The sequence below is a fragment of the Streptopelia decaocto genome, assembly GCF_964273445.1.
Source record: "Streptopelia decaocto genome assembly, chromosome: 1".
Taxonomy (NCBI): Eukaryota; Metazoa; Chordata; class Aves; order Columbiformes; family Columbidae; genus Streptopelia; species Streptopelia decaocto.
Window position 1 is genome coordinate 184,343,368 of NC_138663.1, and position 21,019 is coordinate 184,364,386.

Here is a 21,019-nt window from a genome sequence, read left to right on the forward strand (position 1 = left end):
AACATTATTACTTCATTTTTATGATAACTACCCCACATTCCATTTATTTTTCTTCCAATCCTAAAGAAAAGCAAACACTTAAAATATACCAAACTCTAGTAAAATGTAAGACTTCCATGTCTCATATTTGAAGAGCTCACCTTTTTACTTCCTAAAATTGTTTAGAAAAATGCAGTCTTTTTTTTCAAATCAGGAGGGAAATCTTAATATTTCAATTTGGAGATTTTAACGGTCTTGGAGAGTTCTTTTTTGCTTTGAAAAATGTTTCTCGTATTAAATATGTCATTCTAACTCCACTTTAATAACCTACTTATGTATAATCTTAAAGATATTTATTCAGCCTGTTCCTGTATTTGTAAAATGTTTGAAGAAAGTAAATGGTATATAATGTATAAACTTCAGTTTTACTGCTTATTTGAAGAATAAATCAATTGCAACATTTACTGTGAAAAAGAAACTCTGATAATAGAAATTAGAACTGCCCCAGACAGTTTGGTGGGGTTGTCTGTTTGTTTGTTTCAGAGCTAAAGGGTGATAGAAATTCTAATTAGGAGTAGAAAGCAAAAAACGGCTCACAGCCAATCTTTACTGACGCCTTCAAATTAGAAGTTGTGACTTTTTTTCCAAGGCCCTCAGCTCCAAAAACTCTCCTGAGAGATATTGCAGAGATATTCATGTAGCAAAACTGTAAGTGCCTAAGACTTATCAAGTCAATAGTTTATAAAGTACATTCCCATTTCAAAATGGTCCCACATATGTGCTACTATCCTGGCACGTTAGGTTAAACCAATAGAATGAGAAAAAGGGTAGAAAGGAGGACTGAAGTAGTAACTTCAGCAATACAATATTCTAGTATAAACTAGATGATGATCTAGTATTAACTACATAATAGAATATAGTCAGCCTTTTGACCATCTCAGTTTTCAACTTCCATTTGCTTCTTCTCAGACAGTTTGCAGATAAATATTAGAACGATTAGGGTAATGAAAATGTTTACTGATACAGGTTTATCTGCAACTAAACCAAACCAAACCACCTCATATTTTTTTTTGTCTGTTTAAAATGAAAGATGCTGTGCAGCATGGGCTCTGATACCAACTATTTGCTTATGGTCTCTCGTAAGAAGCCATCCTATCCCATTTCTCTGATTTAGAATTGACCCAAAGCCAACTTTATCAAAGATAAATATGTTCACAACTTACAGTCTGCAAAAATCACTAGTAAGTTCATTTTATTTTGGGGCTGTTAACGCTTACCTGAAACTGCAGCATTTCTAGACGTTTGTCAGTGAATTCAAAGAGAGCCAAAGTAGTCTTCATCATATAAAGCGAATTTACCATGAAGGTGGCCATATCAGCTGTGCCCAAATTACTAGCAGACATAGTACACATCTGTAACAAAGGATCTAGCACACAAGACAGAACCTGAAGTAGCAAACACACACAAAAAAGAGTGAAGAGAAAGGAAATCATGTCACACGAAGCTTCTAAGCTCAGTCTGTCTCTATCACATATTTATTCCCCAAAGCAGAATAAAAAGAAATGGGAGTTTTCAACTGTGAAAGCAGTTTTCTACTGGATTTGTCAGCAGGTGATCAGCTACCATAGTGATGGGAAAAGGATAAAAACCTGAGAACAGATTCCAACCTAGCAGGCGGAAGAGTAACCCAGATTAGATAATTGGTAATTGTGCAATCTTGAGGGTGTATTTACTTAATGGAGTAGTAATTGGATAACAGAATTTAGACATTGCATTAAGAGGAGCACTCCACACTGTACTGTAATTATCCACTTTGTTAGTCACACTCTTATTCACATTGCAAACTCGGGTTTGGAAGAAAGCTCCAAAATGGGACCAGACAAAAAAAGATTAATGTTTCACCCATCTTTTGCGTACCAAGACTAACTAACACATACTTTTTTTTTTCCCTCCTCTTCAGAGCAGTCAAGTGTTCTTATACCTGCACAAAGTCAGCTTGACGGGCATCCAGTGGAACAACAGATGAGTCGTGAGACGCCAGAACCTCCCGCAGCAAGTTAAGTGTCTGATTTAGTGCAGAGCTTGGGCCAAGATCGGGAGGTGGGAGTTCAACCTGAAGAACAAGATTATCTGTTTGTGGGGTGTTTTAAATCTCATTTACAGCAAATGTCATCCAGTCTGGTAGCACAAATGCAAGCAGCTAATAACAAAATTCCATATAGCCATGCAGAGAAGAATTTTAATTTGATGCTGGAGAAATCTAGCACATTTCAGAAAACAATTGCCTTCAACTTTCAGCATAACTATTCCATTCAGTGACAAACAAGCAAAACTGAATTTCCCCTTTCATTCAGACTACATCTGTTTTATAATCCAGAGAAATACAAACACTACCAGTTTTGGTAATAAAAATAAACAAGTAAACCAACCAAATCCTACATTTGCTAGATTAGGTGCCAAAGAACAGCAGGACCTCCTGAAACATGTCAGAATCCAGTGCGGGCAAAGCTCTGGGATATTAAGGACACACTGCAACACTTGAATGATGGCACCTTGACAAGGCTGCACAGCCCAAATCATACTGAGAGCTGCCGTCACAGATGCAACAGTCTTCATCCCTGGCAAGTCTGTACCTAAAATTCCCGGTATACAAATGAACTGTGCACAAGGTAACTCAGGTACACCCACATAAACTGCAGTGATACTGCAGAACTGGAGTGCAGGCCTACCTCAAAGATGAAAAGTAGTAATTTCAGATGTTTAAAAATCAGAAAGAATAAAAGTCTGTAAATCTTGTAGGAAAAAAAACACACTTTCAGAGTTAAGTTATGAAAAGTTGGAGCACTGAAATGGACTGAAATTCCACACTATATTTAACACAGGTTCACATACCTTAACCCTTCTTTGTGACACAGAAATACCCACCAAATGTTTCATCAAATGTTTATATAACATAAAACCTAGCACATCTCTTCTTCCCAATCCATATTCTTTGGGCTCCACACCAAACACAGTCGCATCTTCTTGTCTTCAATGCTGTCTCAAACTGCCTGCTGCCTCCAGACCCTCACCACAATCCGGGCTGCTGGCCTCCTTTCCTCTTTCCCCTGGCTCATGTGAGAGTAAGGAGACCCCCAGCCAGATGGAATAAGTGAACACTTCAAGGCATAACCTCTTTCTAGAAGGATGTATGGGGAACTAAATTTGAGCTGCCCTGGGAATGGCCTCTGTGTCTCACCCAAGGTGTTTGGGTGGAGCAGAGCAAGGCAGTGTCTACCTCTGCAATGCTCTTCAGGACCCAGCTCAACCAGAAAAGATGGCAGCTTTGGATGGACACCCAAGCCACAGGCAGCATGTTCCCTACCTTGCCAAATGACAATTACTGATCAATAGCATAACAATATCTATGTCTGTGTCTTCAAGGAATGAAAAAATACCAAAGGGGCAGAGGCTGATGGCCAAAGAAACAAAGAGGGAGAGCACAACAGGCATTTTCAGAGTGGAGCATTGCAGTCTTCTGGAAGTGAATGTGCACCTAATCAACGTGCCACCGGAGAAAGAAGAAACAACTCTCTCTGTCTGGCCGAGCTTTCACACTTTGCCTGTTTTGAAACATTGGAGATACTATACATGTCCTCGCACTGTCACCAAGACAAATTAAACAAAACCTTTTTTGCATCCTTCTGAATACAAAGTATTCTTCCAGTTTCACTTTCCAAGAGATAGTATACTGAATGTGAGGAAGTAACAAAAAATGAAATCTAATTGGTTCAGAAGCCTAAGCAGTCTTGAAAGCATAAAACAAATATTCTAGCAATGAAGTAATTCAGTAAGAGGCACTTATTCAGTGCTGATGAGCAGTAAAGTTTACTGAAATGTACAGCACTGAGTGACTTTCTTCTTGTTTCTTCTTGTCACTATTAGGGGTATTGATTGTGCTCCGAACACACTGTTCTCAGACCTGAACTGGACCGTGTTCAGGGATATTTTGGCATTAATTTGAGACTAGAGTTTGATGGGGTTTTCACTTCCAACATACACATAAATCATGGCAATGAAAATTTCAGGCTTCTTTGCACAGAATTTTTGTCTCCTGAAGTAGATGATGGTCAGAAGCTTCTAAATTAGCTTCATCTTTCATTTATTGTGTTCTTTTAAAGCTCACCATCTTCTAGATGGGAGCAAGGAAGAAGAAAACACAGCAAGGAAAAAAGATTTAGACCATTAGATTCTCTTGGGGTTAGTTTGAAATTCCTGACTACTGCAAGAGAGGCAGAATTATCACTAAGTGGAAGGAAAATTAAAGCAGTGTTATATGCATTTTGCAAATTCTAACTTTTTGCACATGAATGTAGACTGTTTTTTTTTTCAGAATTAAAAAGGAAAATTTAAAAGTAGACATATCTAGTTTATAGAGGAACCTACTGACTTCAATTTGTGAGAGCTAAATTGCTATCCTAATAAAAAAAATTACATCTGAATGTTTTACATGCACTAGAAGATTATTATAATCAATCCTATTTCCTGAAAAATAGATTTGATACGCATGCTTAATGCTACTATTGAAGTACCTGTTTCATATGCAAGCCATACAGGAGTTAACTAAAAAACTGGAAATTCTGTAGCAGCTAGTTCAACAGCATCAAAACATACTCTAACACAATATTAAGTAGCTAATTAGTTATAATGAGTAGTTCAGTCATGCAGAAACAAGGCCATCCGGCTGTTCAGCCTTTCAAAGAAAAAAAGAAGAAATTCTCATTTTTTAAAACCCAATACAGAAAACTGAAACAAATTATCCTAAAATTACAATGGACACTAGAAGTTGTACATAAAATTTAGTATAAAAGGTTGTATCTTCATTTAAAGTTCTGCAAATCAATCAGTAGGGAATAACTACTAAGCCAGTAATCTTCCTCTGCATATACAATCCAGAGCGGGCTTCCCTGTCTATCAGAGTGAGTAACTCAAAGGATATTTTGAAGGATTTAACAAATAGCAAAAGAAAATACAGGAAAAAGAAAGGAGAATATCAACAATCCATAAGACAGTGCATCTATGTTAATTGTTTCCCTTTCTCATTTACAAAGAAGGTAAAATGGAAAAAAAATAGGCAGAATTTTTCTTCCTATTAAATAGAGTTAAGTCTATTAAAGACTGGAGCAGATATTAAGGAGAGCAGCTCTCTTAGAAGCTCATATATCCACCTGGAGATACTGAAAATACTGCATAGCCAAGCAATAAAAAAATTATATACTATACTACTTGAACATTAGAAAGCCAACAGTATAGAAAGACACAAGCATACTAGAGTGAATTGAGCAAAGGGCCGGTGAAGGGCATTTTAAACCCTCAAAACAAATTGGCTTTGCAATGAGCCTGTTACTGAGCTTCACAAGTTTCAAGGAGCATCAGAGCCAAAGGGACTCCCTTGTGTATTCCCTTTCTTTCATAAAATGGACTTACTTGCAGGCGAGTGTGCTGAATATTTTTGTTACATTGATTTCACATGGTAAAGAATTACCTGAGTCTGAATGAGAACACCATAAAAAGGGTTTCTCAGACTGAAGAGAGAACTGCTGACTGCCTGATTTTCAGATTACAACCAGGATGCTTGAGATTTTCTGATGTAATGAAAAAAAATGTTCAGAGGAAAGTGCTTCTGAGCAAGCCAGTAAGTACTGTGAAGTAACCAGGGATTTCCCTGTATCATTTACACTGATGGTTTGACAAGCAAGAAGAATCCTGATCTAAGACTGCCTTTAAGTTTCCATACAGCTTCGTGCTTGTGACACTCCTTATGTAATATGGAACTATTCTCAAAAATAGATGTGAACAGGAAGCTATTTGCTTGTTCTAGAAAGAAGAGCCTGAAGTCTCAGTTTCCCATTGCGCTTCAAAAATTAAATCCCAGGCAGTCTGAAGGCAATGCTCAACTCAGCATAATCAACAACCTAGGGAATTAAATTGTCTGTGGTGATGAGGACATCAAACTGCCTTCCTGTCATTCCTCTGTATCCAAAGGAAGGGATCTTGAGGAGTTAGAATATTTAATGAAACCTGCTTTTTCTAAAAAAGTTCCCCACCAGCTATACTTAAAGAGAAAGATTTGCTTAAACACTGTTCCGGTCTACCAACTACTAGACAGACTGTAGATACTAAAAAAAATACCACAGCAAGACACAGTAACACAGCAGGGTTTCCAGACAGTTCTCCCCACAAGAGAATTTGCACAGAGACCTGTCAAGTTACATGTTCACTGGTAATTATGACTAAGTCTTCTGGAATTTTGTAGCTACGAACAGCAATTAAGAAAGCACTTCTAAGTGAAATAAAAATTGTAGAACTGATTTCCATCCAGATTTTCTTGTGTACGTTTTTCAGATTATCCGTAACAACTGGTGATACTGAGGGAATATTGACATTAAAATGGTGTAACTCACACAGGGTACATTAATCACTTTCTAACGATATAAACAAAAGAGATACTTAAGTTTATAGAAATAAAAATATATTTTTTAAGAACAACGTATTTGTATTTTTATCTATTTCTAAAGTTAGTATTTAAATCACCTTAAGAATCATACCTCACTCAAAGTAATGGACAGCTGATATTCTTTGAAACAGGGTTATTAATTCCTTAAGATGCAAAATGTAAGTGAAAATAAGGAACCAGGATTTCCATACTGTCCAAGTGAAAAGTAATTTACTAATTTTTCAAGTGAGTATTCTCTTTGTGCACAATAGGAGTAGCAAGAGTCTTTGGAATCACATATGGAAGGACAAAGGGTCTGTTTAGCAGTGCTTTAATCTTATCTGAAAATATTAAAAAAAATTCTGCAAACAGTTGCAGTGCATACATAGTTAGCAAAAATCTGTCAAGAAGGTTTGGATATGAAGAGAATCCTACTAATACATATACACGGTTTTGGTCTGAACATACATGAATAAAAAGGATGATAAAAAGCAACCTTGAGATTCTTCAAAATGTAAAAGCATTGTGACTTTCAATACTAAGTTAATGAAGACATACAAGAAGGCATAAAAGGTGGTTATCTGTTAACACACAATAAACTAATTAACAGGAGAAATAAATTCATTATAAAATAGGGTCTTTATCTCATGGAAACTAATGTTTCTCTGAGTGTAATTCAGCCTATTAATTTTGTATTTTTTGTGAAGTAAAACTAATTTCAGTCATGAGGGGATAAGACATCATTCTATCAATTCCATAGTCCACTCATAGAGGGAAATAATTTAAGATGCTTCAAAGGACTCTCTAAAACTCTCAGTCAGAAGAACTACATATCAGTACAGATTGCTTCTCACCCATAGAGTTACTTCATTGTTAACTCCTGAAGCACAGAGATTAATAAATAATGGTGAATGCCTTTGTTACTCATATATCTAATCCTCTTTCAAGTCTCTTTAAGCTTTTGACCTCAATTATACCCTGAGCAAAGACCTTCATAGGGCACATATGCAATGTAAAATTGCCAGTGTTTCAGATTTAATTTATAAAATGTGTTTATGAGAAAGAGTAATACTATAATGTTTTTGCATTACATGGTATCCTCGGGATGCCATTCATTATTCTTAATAAAGTGCCATTGAAGGCAGCAGCGTGACCACTGCCTTCATTCAACATCAGTAAAACCAAATTTGACTCCTTTACAAAACAATAGCAGCATCTAGAGCCAGTTATATCCAGGCTGGGGGCTGAGGGAAGGGGAACTAAGAGGGCAAAGAGGATTGCACAACCTTCCCTTAGTGACCATGCAAAGAACACACACTACGAATTGGAGGATCACAAATCCTTTGTCACTCCTCCTCCTGAATTCTACTGGTCTCCAAACTGAAAACAGCATCTCACTCAGAACAAAAGTACGAAGATTTTTAGCTATGTGAGCAGAAAAATTATGTTGAATCCTGTTTGAGTACAGATCTGAGACCCAGCAGGATAAATACAACACAGCTAAATACAACAGAGCTGAATACAGAGCCTTCAGTTCCAAGCCAAGAAAATTTCCTTCCTTAAACACTACTTTGTTTGCATATTCTAAGTAAAGAGCAGTCATATATTTTTGCTATGGTCCATATTGATTTCTCTCCATAGAACGAAGAAGTACACAAATATTTTCTTTCAGCTTAAGTATTAGGAAATAAAATGTTCTGAAGAATTCATATACAGTTAGCCAACGTTCACAGCAAGCCGTGAGCTCTCTCTTTCTTTCTGGTAAACATAGTGTCCCCGACCATTCTTTAACTGATCCTTGAAGAAGCATTAGTAGCAGAGAAATTACTATTCCAATGACACTGCATTCAAATGGAAAGAACCCCAGAGGCCTTCAATAGTATGGACTGTGAGTGGTAGCAACTAAGGAGTAATTCCATGAAAGAATGAAACCATTGAAAGGAGTCACTGGGATATACAGAGGGGAAGAAGAGGAGGAACAACTGTTCCTTTGACAAAGTAATTTCTCAGCCCTTGCAAAAAGACAGGCAATTGGGACCAGACACAAGCTGTCCAGAATGAGAAAACTGCTTTGAGACCACAGAACAACATTGACCAAACTCAGAAAATCCCACTGAATGGTTGGAGAACTACAAGACTTTGGACAAAAAACAGTTTCTGCAAATCAACATATTTTTTGCGTTTTTTTTAGAAATATATTTTAAAAACTCCACTGTTTGTGAAACGCTTTCAAACTTTCTTTTAACTGGGAAAACAACAGTAATGTGAGGGCTTTGTTGAACTCTGACGCTGTGCAATAACTAGGAACAAAAAAGGAATTTCTTCTTGTCATCACAGACTGGGATGCTGCATGAAGATCCACTCCCTAGGAAACTAAAAGGAACATGTAGCCTAACAAACTGACTTCTCTTAGATTTTGGAAAGGTGAGATTTAATGGGCAGATCTACCAACAGCAACATGACACAAATACAGCAGGGACAAATTAAAAAGAAGTGTATTAGCTACTTAAGTTCACTGACATGCATTTCAAAATGACCATCATCAAAGGAAAATATACCAGGAAAGTGATGCTGGCTCAGGTACAGTTGTTTGGTTTAACAAATGTATATTCTGCTTTCCATGGCAGCAATGTTCATGTAGTAAAACTATATTTATAAAAGGCAGAAAAGCCCAAATTTTTGTTTTACTTAGCTTACCATCTTGGGATATACTTCATTACTCCAAGAAAGGAATTATGCACAGGAGTAAAAAAGTATTGCTCTGATGATGCATTAATACAAATTAGTTCTCTCAATCAGCTGACTTTGCTGTATTGCACTTAGGGAAATTTCCTATTTTTTTTGCTTCTCATATATTTTAAAAACATGTAAACCAGTCCATAAACAAATTCTGTTAACAACAGTATTTTAGTTTTATTTTTGTGAAAATATGGCTATTAAAAGAATTAAAACATAAACAGGAAGTTTTTGATGTAGTTCCCTATCTAAAATATAGAAACTACAAAACTTCAGTTTTAGAAGTTGACATATAAACCAGCTATTCATCTAATAACCTTACTAGACAAAAGGAAAATGAAAGTGTATTTTGAAAAATGAAAGATATATGATTTTGAAACGAACCTTATCCATTAGTTTACTTGCATGAAGACTCAGGCTATTAAAGAATATCTTCTTGCTCAACAAATGCATTTCTTCAATCGTCGTCAACAGTGTCGCTGCACTGTTTCCTACAATACCACTGAAAACAAAATTAAGATTAATTAAATAATCTAAAGGGAGGGGGAAGACAGCAGGGTCAGATAGTCAGCATTTCAAATAAAATTGTTTTCAAAGTCGGAAATTTACAACAAATGATTGCAGGGAACAGTTCTCCACATTACCTGAGAGATTCACTCTTAAGATGACTGTGAGAATAAGCATTATCAACTAGGTCATTAAGCAGATATTAAGTACAGCTTATCTAAAGCTTTGCGTAAACTTTTTAGTAAAATTCTAAAATGTACTAGATTTTTGTTCTGTATTCTTTAAATCTACTCTTTTATAGAAAACATTACATAAATAAAATGGCAGCTCATGGCCTGGATGGGTGTACTCTTCAATGGATAAAGAACTGGCTGGAAGGAAGAAAAGTCAAAGTTCTAGAGATCATTTCATTCTAACATTTTCTCTAAGGGAACTTGACTTTGTAATTTTAAATGTTTTATGTAGGTTTTTTGTGTACCATTTGTAGCTACAGAGAACAATAAAAGAAACAGTTTCTGTGGTAAACTGATAATATATTCCAAAACGGATTTCATAAAAATTGAGGAATGACAACAGACAAATGCACATTTCTCCTTGAGTCAATAGTACGGAGCAAAAACTGTGCCTCTCTTTTTACTATTTTAATCTTTATATACGCAATTTAGAAAAAAAGATATCTTTAACGCAGTTTGTAATTTTGCATACCTGATTGTATGGTGGTAGAACTTGAGAAGATTAGAAATCTTGTACAGCAAAACTGCTCCTGGCTCAGCAACGATCACCTGCTCAATTCTAACCTGCAGAATACAGAAATATAAGTATCCTTCAGGTCATATATTTCAAAAGCCAAGCTCTATGATTTTATATGCAATGTATGTCTGGTTTTTGAAAAATAAATTTAAGTAGAAATACATTTTAAAAAGAGAATGTCCAGTGAACTACAACATTCTGCTTGAAGCAAAGTGCTTCTTGGCCACCAAGCCTCTGGGTAGGAAACAAGCAGATGTATGTATTAAAAAAATATAAAAATCCCTTTTTCCCCTATAGATTTTTTTGTTGCAACTTGTTGAGAACTTCAGAATAATGAGATAATTTAATACCAGCACATACTGAATTCTCCCCAGCACTGACCAGCAAGACCAGTTGCAAAGCTGCAAAATCCCTGAACTACAACAGTTGATCATTAGCATCATGCAGCAACTCAGAACATCCAAAGTATTAGGTATTTTACCCAAAAGACAAAATTTCACCTGGATTAGTCTCTCCTTCACTTAAATGACAGATTATATACCTCCTATGGGTATTTAATTAGATATATTTATAACTAACAACCAGCTATGTTGACTGCTTATCTCAACCTGGAGCCACTGGCTACACAGTGCTGAGTGCCTTTACACTTGGACAGTTGATGTCTTGACTCCATAGTACACACAGTCTCACTCCACTCCCGAAAGGTTGCCCCAGGGTCAACCTTTTGGTGCTCACAAAGCAGTGACAGTGACTTATCACTACACTGTTCTCCCATATGCCCATGTGTGCGACAGGGCTCTGCACAAATCCCCAGCCATCACCAGCTCTCCCAAGGGATTTGCCTGCTGTTCCAGGGAGCACCATGTGCAGCAGCACCTTCTCATCAGAGCCAGCTGCAGGGAGGTTTAACTAAAGTTATGCTTCCTCCATCCTCTCCCTTTGCATCTAAGTCAGAGACCAAAATACAAAGGAGATTTTAGTGTTAGGAAACAAAAATGAGAACTGAACACTAGGACAAAAAAAAAAAAGGCATGCAAAGCAGGAAAGGAAGCATTGATGCTTCCCACACAGAAGTCTTCACTGCACAGGAGAACCAAAACTTGCAAGGGACTAAACCCAACCTGTTCAGGGAAGGTCTGGGCCTACAGCTCTTACCATTTCCTGATCCTATGTGTCCTGCAGTCACTTGTCCATAAAGACTATCTGAAGTTTAAGTAAGGGATCAAAACCATTTTGTTAGTTTTGACCTCATCTTAAGTGCTATAGAAAAGATAAGGACCCTAATTTAAATGTTTTAGGGTCCTCCTACTACCATCTGAAATGAGAGATCTGTGGTAAGATCTACCACTAGTGATTACTCAAGATTCACTTGGATGCCTAAAACTCAAACCAACCATCAGTAAGAAATGTGGACAATTCATACTGTATTTAAACATAATCCTTCTTCAAAAGTAAAAAAATGCATTATATTGTACATTCACACGGAAAGGTATAAACCAGCAAGAAAATTCTACATAATAGTGTAAGTACTTAAAAGTGCTTATGGAAATCCTATGACTTAGCTTTTATCAGGTTATTTTATACTTCAGCATCAACTCAAAGTGACAGGTTTGCAAACATCATCAGAAATCCACTAGAAAAGCAGTATACTGTGGTGCCATAGAACTACAACAGCGTTCTGCCTGAACTTAATGCAGTTATTTTTCTTATTGTGGACCATCTTCAGAGAGAACAATGTATTGTAGAAAAGACTCCTCCAAACTGAGTCTATTTTTGTTGTTACTCTCAAGACGACAGTTTGCAATTATCTAACTGCATTGTATGAAGGCTTTTCTGCTTGGGGGTTTTGGTGTGGTTTTGTTTTTTTTTTCCCCTTGCCGCCTTTTTTTTTTGCTATGGAAGATTTCCCCAGGGAAAACAAGAAGTATATTTTACATTGGGAAGTCTGGAGTAGCAGTGAATTAACATAAGTTGCATGCTCTTAAAACAGAGAATACAATGGGAAGTCTTTAATTGTTTTTTTTTTCTTTTTCATTTTTATTAGTACAGCAACTAACTACCAACAATATTTTGGGGATGTTTCTACAGACAGCTGAAATGTGTAAGTGTAAAGACTTTGGCAATCAAAATGGAAGGCATTCTGTACCAAACTGTACAAATCACAAGCACTCAAAACAAGACCAAAAATCCCTCCTACTTAATGGTTTGATTCTATCCCTAATTAGTTTGTTGGAATGCACAGAAACACTCAACTCAAACATTGCCATTTAACAGATGTAAAGCATGTGAGAAGAACACAGAAGGCTCAGAAAAGATCTTCTAAAAAAACTGTGATCATAGCTTGTTTGTCTAGCATGCCAGGTCTTTTTCAACAGGTCACAAACTAAAGGCTATGAAGGATGATCACAATTATATGGCAACGCGCACAAACTCAAACACAGGAGGTTCCCTCTGAACATCAGAAAACACCTTTTTATTGTGACGGTAACTGAGCACTGGCATAAGTTGCCCAGAGAGGCTGTGGAGTCTCCATCCTTGGAGAAAGTTAAAAGCCGCCTGGACACAGTCCTGGGCAACCGGCTCTAGGTACCCCTGCTTGAGCAGGGGTTTGGACCAAATGACCTCCTGAAGTCCCTGCCAACCTCAACCCTTCTGTGATTTTGCAATATTGTAAATGGCACTTCACTGATTTTAATCTCTCTGCAGACCTTCCCTCTTTCTTATCAGGAACTTACGTGTAGTATTCTGAACCTACCTGTTAATATTTGAGACTAAGTATGGCAACTTGAACATGACACAGTTGTTATAGCTACAGTACCCTAAAATAAGTTTATTGTAATAGTATTCACTACACTAGATTTTACTTTAAAAACATGTGGATTTATACACTGCACAGTCAGGTAATTATTGGTATCAGCTTCATTACATAATTTTTTTATTTTGTGCTCATGTGAATACATGAGACAGTCAATTATTTCATGGATCATTATTTATGATTTCTACCAAATGGGTTCCCTAAACTGACTAAGGGTCAAAAATCAACCAACCAAACAAAAGCCAAACAACCAAACAAAAGCCAAACAAACAAACAAAAGCCAAACAAACAAAAAAAGACCGAACTGTGGAGGGATGCAACAGAAATACAGTAAATCAGGATAGCATAAAGATGTTAAGCAGGAAACAATTTTTCATGGTCTCTTTCATTCAATACAAGAGCTAGAGCTGCTAAACAAAACAAAACCAAAAGGAGTTGGCTTTTCACACAGCATACAGTTAAACCACTCACTTCCCTCCTGCAGGATATGAGGATATGTTGTGAATACCAACAATCTATACCAGTTTGACATATTCATCTGAGAAAAATCTATCGAGGTCTATTAAATACAAAGAGGGTAGCTATGGCTCAGTAAGCCCTTAGTACGTCTGAAAACAGACAAGGAAACTATTCTACAGAAGTATCACGACACAACTGCACCACCTGTGCACTCTTCCCTAAGCACATGTCAATGGTCATTACAAAAAACAGGGTAGTTAAATGAATTTTTCATTTGACCCACTACAGCTGTTCCTATATCCTTATCCCCAAACTGAATTTTTGTATGAAAGTACTCCTGACCTTTAGGGAAAATGAAACAAAATTAAGATGTAGATTTAGTAACCCAGTAACTCTCACTATACAACTATTTAAACCAGGTACCTATGAACTAAGGAATCCCTAATTTTGAAGGGAATCTAACTCTGAACCAAGTGTGATGAAAATACATTGGAGAGATGAGAACATAGGTTCTGGAAAAACATGACAGAACAGTTTTTGTATTTAGAATGCTAAGGAAAACAAAATACTTCACCTTCAGAGGCCTGCAGACACCTTCTGTGATATGCCCAACTACTTCTTGAATATTTTCTTCCACACCTACAGGTAATGCAAACACATGCTAAGATTATAAAAATGTAATTCTCTTTTCTTCACACTATAAAACAAATGTAGGAGCTACTCCTCCATAAAAAGCATTATGAACTGCATGTTCTTTTCTCCACAAGACTAGTTTACACCTCCACTGAACTTCCAATTTAGCCATTAAGAAACAGCTGCACAACAAAACAGAGTCCTGGAGAGTCATTACCTTGTGCTGTGCAACTGCTTCCTAGCACAACATAGCACCTGGGGATTTGGGGGAGAAGGAGCAAGGGGAAGAATAAATGATCTAGCAAGAAACTGTCACACTAAGGCTCAATATTGGCACTTTGTGAAACTAAACACCAAAAAAAAGCCCAGTGAGATGTTCAAGGAGCAACAGTACGTACCATTTCGAAAGGCCTGAACTGTAAATACACGTGTCTGTCAGTGGTCGGTACTGATGTGCTCACAGCATTGTTACAAATTAAATCACATATGTACCTCCACGCTGCTGTGTGCTGCAGCATTAGCAAACGCTTCCTCCCCAGCAGCAATTGAAACTCATCTTTCACAGAACTATATACAAAAGAGAATATTCCCCTATCTTATCATGGAACACAAATGAATTGTTGCATGGCAACCGGTACTGTCATGAATCAATCAAACTGAAAGCAACAGATCTTCAAGCTCTCACTTCAGTAACAACTCAGAATAGATTTATGGAGACAGCAATACTTTAATTCTAATTTAAAACTTGTCAACAGGAGTTCATCTTCAGATGGGACCCATGCAATGAACAGTAAACAAATTGACTCTGACATGTGATAGAGAACAGGTGACCCAAAGCTATATTTTGCAGATCTGATTTCAGACTAAAAGAGATTCCTCCAAGAGTCAACATTACAAAAGATCAGAGATCTGTGCAAATGCCTCTTTACACCAAGATATTTGAAAAGCCACCTAAGCAGCAACAATGAAATTGTGTGGCAGCTGTAAGAATTTCAACATGCTAAATTGTTAAGTAATACAAGTATGTTTATATATTTGATTATCGATATCAAGGAAGAAAGCAAGATTACAAACCACAAAATGTATGGTCTGTTATGTAATGGCTAGCTCCCAGATACACGCTAACAATTTACACATTTTTTTAGTAGGAACAGTCACGCTTTTACTGTTCATCAATATAACAAGCACCTAGCACATATTTCCCATAGTATATGCAGACCAGATTGACTTAACAACAAGTTCTTGGGTATGAAAGTTTTAGCTCCAAAAATATTCAAGTTCCAATAGCAAAGGACACGGACTCACAATCTCAACATGCTGCTTGCTTGTGCCTTCGCATATATTTTCATGTCCAATTAGAATAATTTAGATTCAGCAAACAGTAAAAAGAAATCTCCCAGCACAATGGGTTATGCAACTGTTGCAAGAATTAGTACATCACACTGACATAAAAGAATAATGGAATAAACAATTCTTAGAGACCCAAAATCACTTTTAGGAAACAGTTCATTACTGAAGACACTCTTCTGGCTGCCTGCTACACCACATATCATGTTTCTCTGTGTATCGTTCTGTAAGGGAAAGATCTTTCTTGGACTTCATTTGGTTTCTGCGCTCCAGCTGGGTTCCTGTAACTTCATGAAGAATGGCTTTCTATTGCTTCTCTTAAACAGAATGCCTGCAATTCTCTCTTCCTTTCAAGTGCAAGATGTCTGTAAGACTGGAAGGCTCCTGTTAGCAGAATACCTAAGCTCCAATGAAGAGAACCAGGTGCTTTATGCTTGGCCAGCACAAAGCAAAATAGCTAAACTTTTCTGAATGCATTTTTAGTGTTTAAAATTTCAATAGCATTTTTTGGTCACATAAATTTTAAACAGTTAACATTTGCAAGCTTAAAATTTTATACTTTTTAAAACTTATTCTTGAATACTTGATTATAGGCAACAGAGTTTGTTCTCTTCAAAGGCTTTTTTTTTTTTTTTTTCAGAAGAGAAGCAAAGTTTTTCTGTAGCTACAATTTACCACATTCTGCATAGTCTGGAAATTATAGAGAGCTTATAGGAGAATTTAAACAGAAATCTGAACTCGGAACAGACACCTGAATTAAAATAATACAAAAAAATTCTACCTGCAAAAAGCTACTCAAGTTGAAATTAAAGTTAAAAAATTTGACTGACCTATTGTCCAGAAAGATCCATCTCAGCTAACTTTAGACCCCCAGTTAGGCGTCTTATCTAGCCTAGTTGCTTGGGCTCCCTCTATGGGGAGCAGGAAAAAAACCACTAAACAGTTGTGAATAAATTCTCCAGAAATGCCTACATTAGATCTAACTTTTGCTGGGAAGATTTGCTCTTTGGAGATGCAGATTTTGATTGTTATCTATAACTGGAAATAATCGAGATGTCCGCTTTTTAAATGGCTGAGTGAAAGTCAGTCAATCTCTGCTGTAGCCTGTGCAACCAGACATCTGAAGACTGCACAACAGTATAGGAAATTCAACTTGAACCTCTCAGTACCACAGACACTGTACTCACCGATTAGCTGCTACCAACTCAGGACTTGCATTTATATAAAGCATATTGTCTCAAGCTACTTCATAATGCTGCACTTCCCATAAATGATACTTGTTAAACCTAAGTGGTATCCCAATAAGTACTGTTTTGTCTTACAGATCGCATTGCATTAACCGTCCTTGTCATCAAAAAAACTTGCCAAAGATGCAGAAGAATAGTTAATGGACAGCCTTGTGCAGGCTTGTTGCTCCCAGCACGAAGCTAAGTATCCCCCTTTACATTTCTTGAAAACTGCACAAACGTGATGGCAAACCCATTCCTGGAGAGCTTAGGAAAACATATTTTTGCTTCAGACAGAAATACTGAATTCCTTGTTTATACTAGTCTCTTGGGAAAAATATTTTGGCCTGGTGTTTTTTTTTTATTTTTTTCCTCCAGCCATTTACATTCTCTGTAGTCTCAAACAGTTTCAACTATGGCTGAAATGCTCTAAATATATTTAATTATGCAGTCATAGTATCTCAGTCTGATCTCTTGCCAGAAGGCCAAGGGATCTAATAGTTAAACAAAGCATCTCATGAAGAGGTGGGAGAATTTCAGACCAGAATGCAGGCCTGGGCAGCAGCAGCACAATCAACGGCAGAACCAGAAGCAGTAACATCCTCCATGTGGCCAGCTTTTCCTGAAGGATGCTCCAATTACAGCTGAAGCATCAGTCATCTACAGAGAACTGCCATGTCTTTTTCTCTACCACACAAGCTTCATGAGTCCTACTTTCCTGTTGCCCTGAGACACTGTCAGTAAATAATACTAAATTCGCTTCTATAGTATACTGCAGCTGTACTTAAAAGAACAACATTCTTTCAGTTTGATTTACAACAGTTCCTAAACAGCCTTCTTTCTCATATACCATTAATTAGGAAACCAAGCTAATACTTCCAACAGTAAGGAAAATAATGTACATTACCTTTAAATCCCACAGCGGAACTCAGTTAAGATGTACAGCCTGAAGAGCTCACCAGATACAGATCAAATGTCAGTTCTTATACCAAGTTTGTTACAACTGAGTACACATGCTTATTTATTAAACAAGTATTTGGCTGAAGCTATGGAGGCAAATTACACTTCAGCTTCCACAGGACAAAGGTCTTGCAAGTGTAGGTCCAATGTACTTAAAAGAGAGCAAAGCGGCTAAAGAATTAGCATGACAATCTGTAGTTCTGTTAATGAAGGAAAGCTTTGGTATTAAAAAGCTTCATGTGCCTATAAGCAGCCTACTTTGACCTCCATAAACCTATAATGATACAACGTGACAGAAAAAAATTCCATCTTACTTCTAGCATAGAAGGAAGAGAATTATAGGAAGAATGAATTATATTTTTTAAAGTTTACTAAACAAATGAATAAGCATAACAGGAATCCTCAACACATCAATAAGCAACTTTATGACAATGTTGTCAGACAGGTATGTATTCATATACATTAGAAAGAATTTTTGAACTCTCAATTGCAGTCTAAAATGTTCCTTTGTAAATTTAGTGTGAATCTACTATAAGCACAGTAAAACGAACAGAGTGGATTTTGAAATACTGTCCTTCATTACGGGCTTTCTTCTGGCAAAGTGCAACCACCAGCTATTCTGAAGCTCTTTCCAGAAAAATCTACGCTCAGACTCTCAAAACTGAAGCCCAGCCTAAGAAATTAATCATGCTTTCTGGTTTATCACAGACTTACTTTCTATCACTTCTCAATTTACGTTTTAAAATCTAATACTACCTTGAATAGTTACAAGCTTTAACATGGCTTCTAGGTGTTCTTTTTCAGAAGCTGTAGCTTGATGCAGCCAGGCCAGCATGTCTCCTACGTACCTAAATAAAGACAGAAAATCCTGTGTAAATCAGCAGTTTATGGTGTCAGGCATTCAAAGTGCCAACAGGCAAAAGGAGGATTATTTCATACACATTCTTGCTAGTACTGTACCTCAGAGGATCGTGGGAGTGCATTTCAATGGGGCGCGGGGTACCTCCCAGACCTCCTCTGGTAAGAGCATCTATAAAGCCTCGGACTACAGCACTCCTCCTAGCTGTTCCAAACTCATCCAAAGTGTACCTGTTATAGAAACAGGAAAATAGGTAAAACAAAACTGTTTGCCTCATCACAATTTATTACTTCACATTTACAGCTAATATGAGTAACCAATTTTTATAGTCCTATAAATCTTTCATCAGTTCTTTTACTACGAGGCATTCAAAACCTTCTGATTTTCTCAACTCCTTCACACAGATACTAAAAGGTAACTTTTCCTTGTCCCTCCCATTCTCTCACCCAAAAAAGAGAGAATGAGAGAGAGAGAAAGAGACAGAGGGAAGAGAGGAAAATCAGTTTTTTCATTTTTGTGCATCTAAGCATGTATTGACAGGTCTAGGGCTCCTGTTCACATGTGGTCCGGTTGACTGCCAGAAGCGGCCCAGGGCGCATCATTTCACAGGGCTTGCTGGCAGCAGAGGAGGAACCAAGAACATACACATCTGTGTGGCAGGTCACCCTCCCGCCGGGCTCACGCACGACAGCAAGGGAAGAATGGGAAAGGAACACTGCTAACACTCCTCTTACATCTCCTCGGAAACAGGATTTCTGCAAGCCACAGAACACATCTGTTTTATTGAAAAATTGGTTTTAAGCTTTTTAAAGAAAACATAAACTACAAAGGAGAAAGAAAACAAAACAAAGAACAACATTTATTTTTCCAATATAATTGAAATGCCAAACAATAAGCATGGTGTCACGGTGTCACTTACTGGTGACACCCAACAGCTGAACAGATATAAAAATAATAAAAAGCATGTTACTCACTGACTGAAGTTAAATGAGTACTGCACTCACAATTAAAATATATGTGGAGAACAAAATACAAAAGAGAATAATATACTGTTTCAAGTATATTCCAAGTTGAGTTCAGTTAGATTTCTACTATGCTACAAAAAGTTCTGGGGATCCTTCTGGTTTGCTCTTTTCTATCTACATTACTATTTGAGAGAGGAGGAAGAAAGCACACTGAAGAATTCTAACATTTCTGTTTCAATCTTTTTCTTTATACACTGTACTTGTTAACTCAGAGATTAAATATCTGCAACTAAAATAAAGACTAATGAAAAAGCTCTTTAATAAATTACTATTCACAAAAATTATGCATTTAAAAGTTGGAGAAATCTGGGATCTGCTGACCACCTACAGTCCAGCAGAGCAGCATTGCACTGAAAAATCTCAAGAGTTTGTAGAAATCAGCCAAGATTCCCCCCCATAATAAACAGCTATAGAATGGATCATTAAAAACATAGCAGCAAACAGATCTTGTTATTAGTTTAGAAAACAGAATTTAATAATGATAATTTTGTTTTAAAAAGAAAACTACTAGTTTTCCTTTTGCTCTCAGTAAAATAGGGTATAACTATGGCAAAATCCTGCATCTTTACAGTGCAGTAATAACTATTATTTACACTAAAAACACACTATTTACTAGTATGTTATTACATGTACTCACGTTAGGGGAAGAAAATAGCATTTGGATTCTTTTCAACCCAGCTTCAATTTTTAAAAACCCAGTAAAGATCACTGGGGCGGGAGGAATGAGGTGGAGAAAAAGCTTTGAAAATCCGAGTGGAGGATGGAAGAGGAGCATTACTTTGAGCTATGAGCTCCTTGTACTTGCTACAAAACAGTTTTCACTTTTTCTGTTAGAACCAGGCAGTGAAAACCAAACTGAAATGTTTAATTTCTGATCCCTATTGACTGCAGTTCCCAAAAGTCCACCCATGGTACAATCTTTCTGCCACCTCAAGTTAACAAGACATAAGTCAATATAAGAAAACTAAGATGCGTAGGTTTTTTTCTAAACTCCCGTCCTCCTCCATCTTACTCACTTTCAGCTGATCACAATCTTTATCAGATGCAACGGCACTGATTTGGAGAAAAAGTGTTTAGTTCACACGGTAGTGCTTATATGCATAAACCCAACAACAATTTAAAAATTACATCATAGGAGAAAGTAATTTTACATTTTGAACTCAGCAGTTTGTTATGTACTAAAGGTCTACCAAAATTTTTGGAAGGGAATAAATTAATTCTTAAGGTTTAAAAAGTAAAGCATCAGTA

General features: G+C 36.9%; 1 protein-coding gene across 2 annotated transcripts in view; it reads right to left on the reverse strand.

The window, feature by feature from the left end:
- The window catches only part of COG6 (component of oligomeric golgi complex 6), a 52,816-nt gene that overhangs the window by 9,296 nt on the left and 22,501 nt on the right, over positions 1-21,019 (reverse strand). For both annotated transcript variants that reach the window (XM_082043302.1, XM_082043303.1), the window contains exons 9-15: positions 18,848-18,976; positions 18,644-18,735; positions 14,296-14,360; positions 10,403-10,494; positions 9,575-9,692; positions 1,961-2,092; positions 1,257-1,424 (exon numbers count right to left, since the gene is read on the reverse strand). In XM_082043302.1, the coding sequence (XP_081899428.1) occupies positions 1,257-1,424; positions 1,961-2,092; positions 9,575-9,692; positions 10,403-10,494; positions 14,296-14,360; positions 18,644-18,735; positions 18,848-18,976 (796 nt within the window). The remainder of the gene's footprint in view (positions 1-1,256; positions 1,425-1,960; positions 2,093-9,574; positions 9,693-10,402; positions 10,495-14,295; positions 14,361-18,643; positions 18,736-18,847; positions 18,977-21,019) is intronic.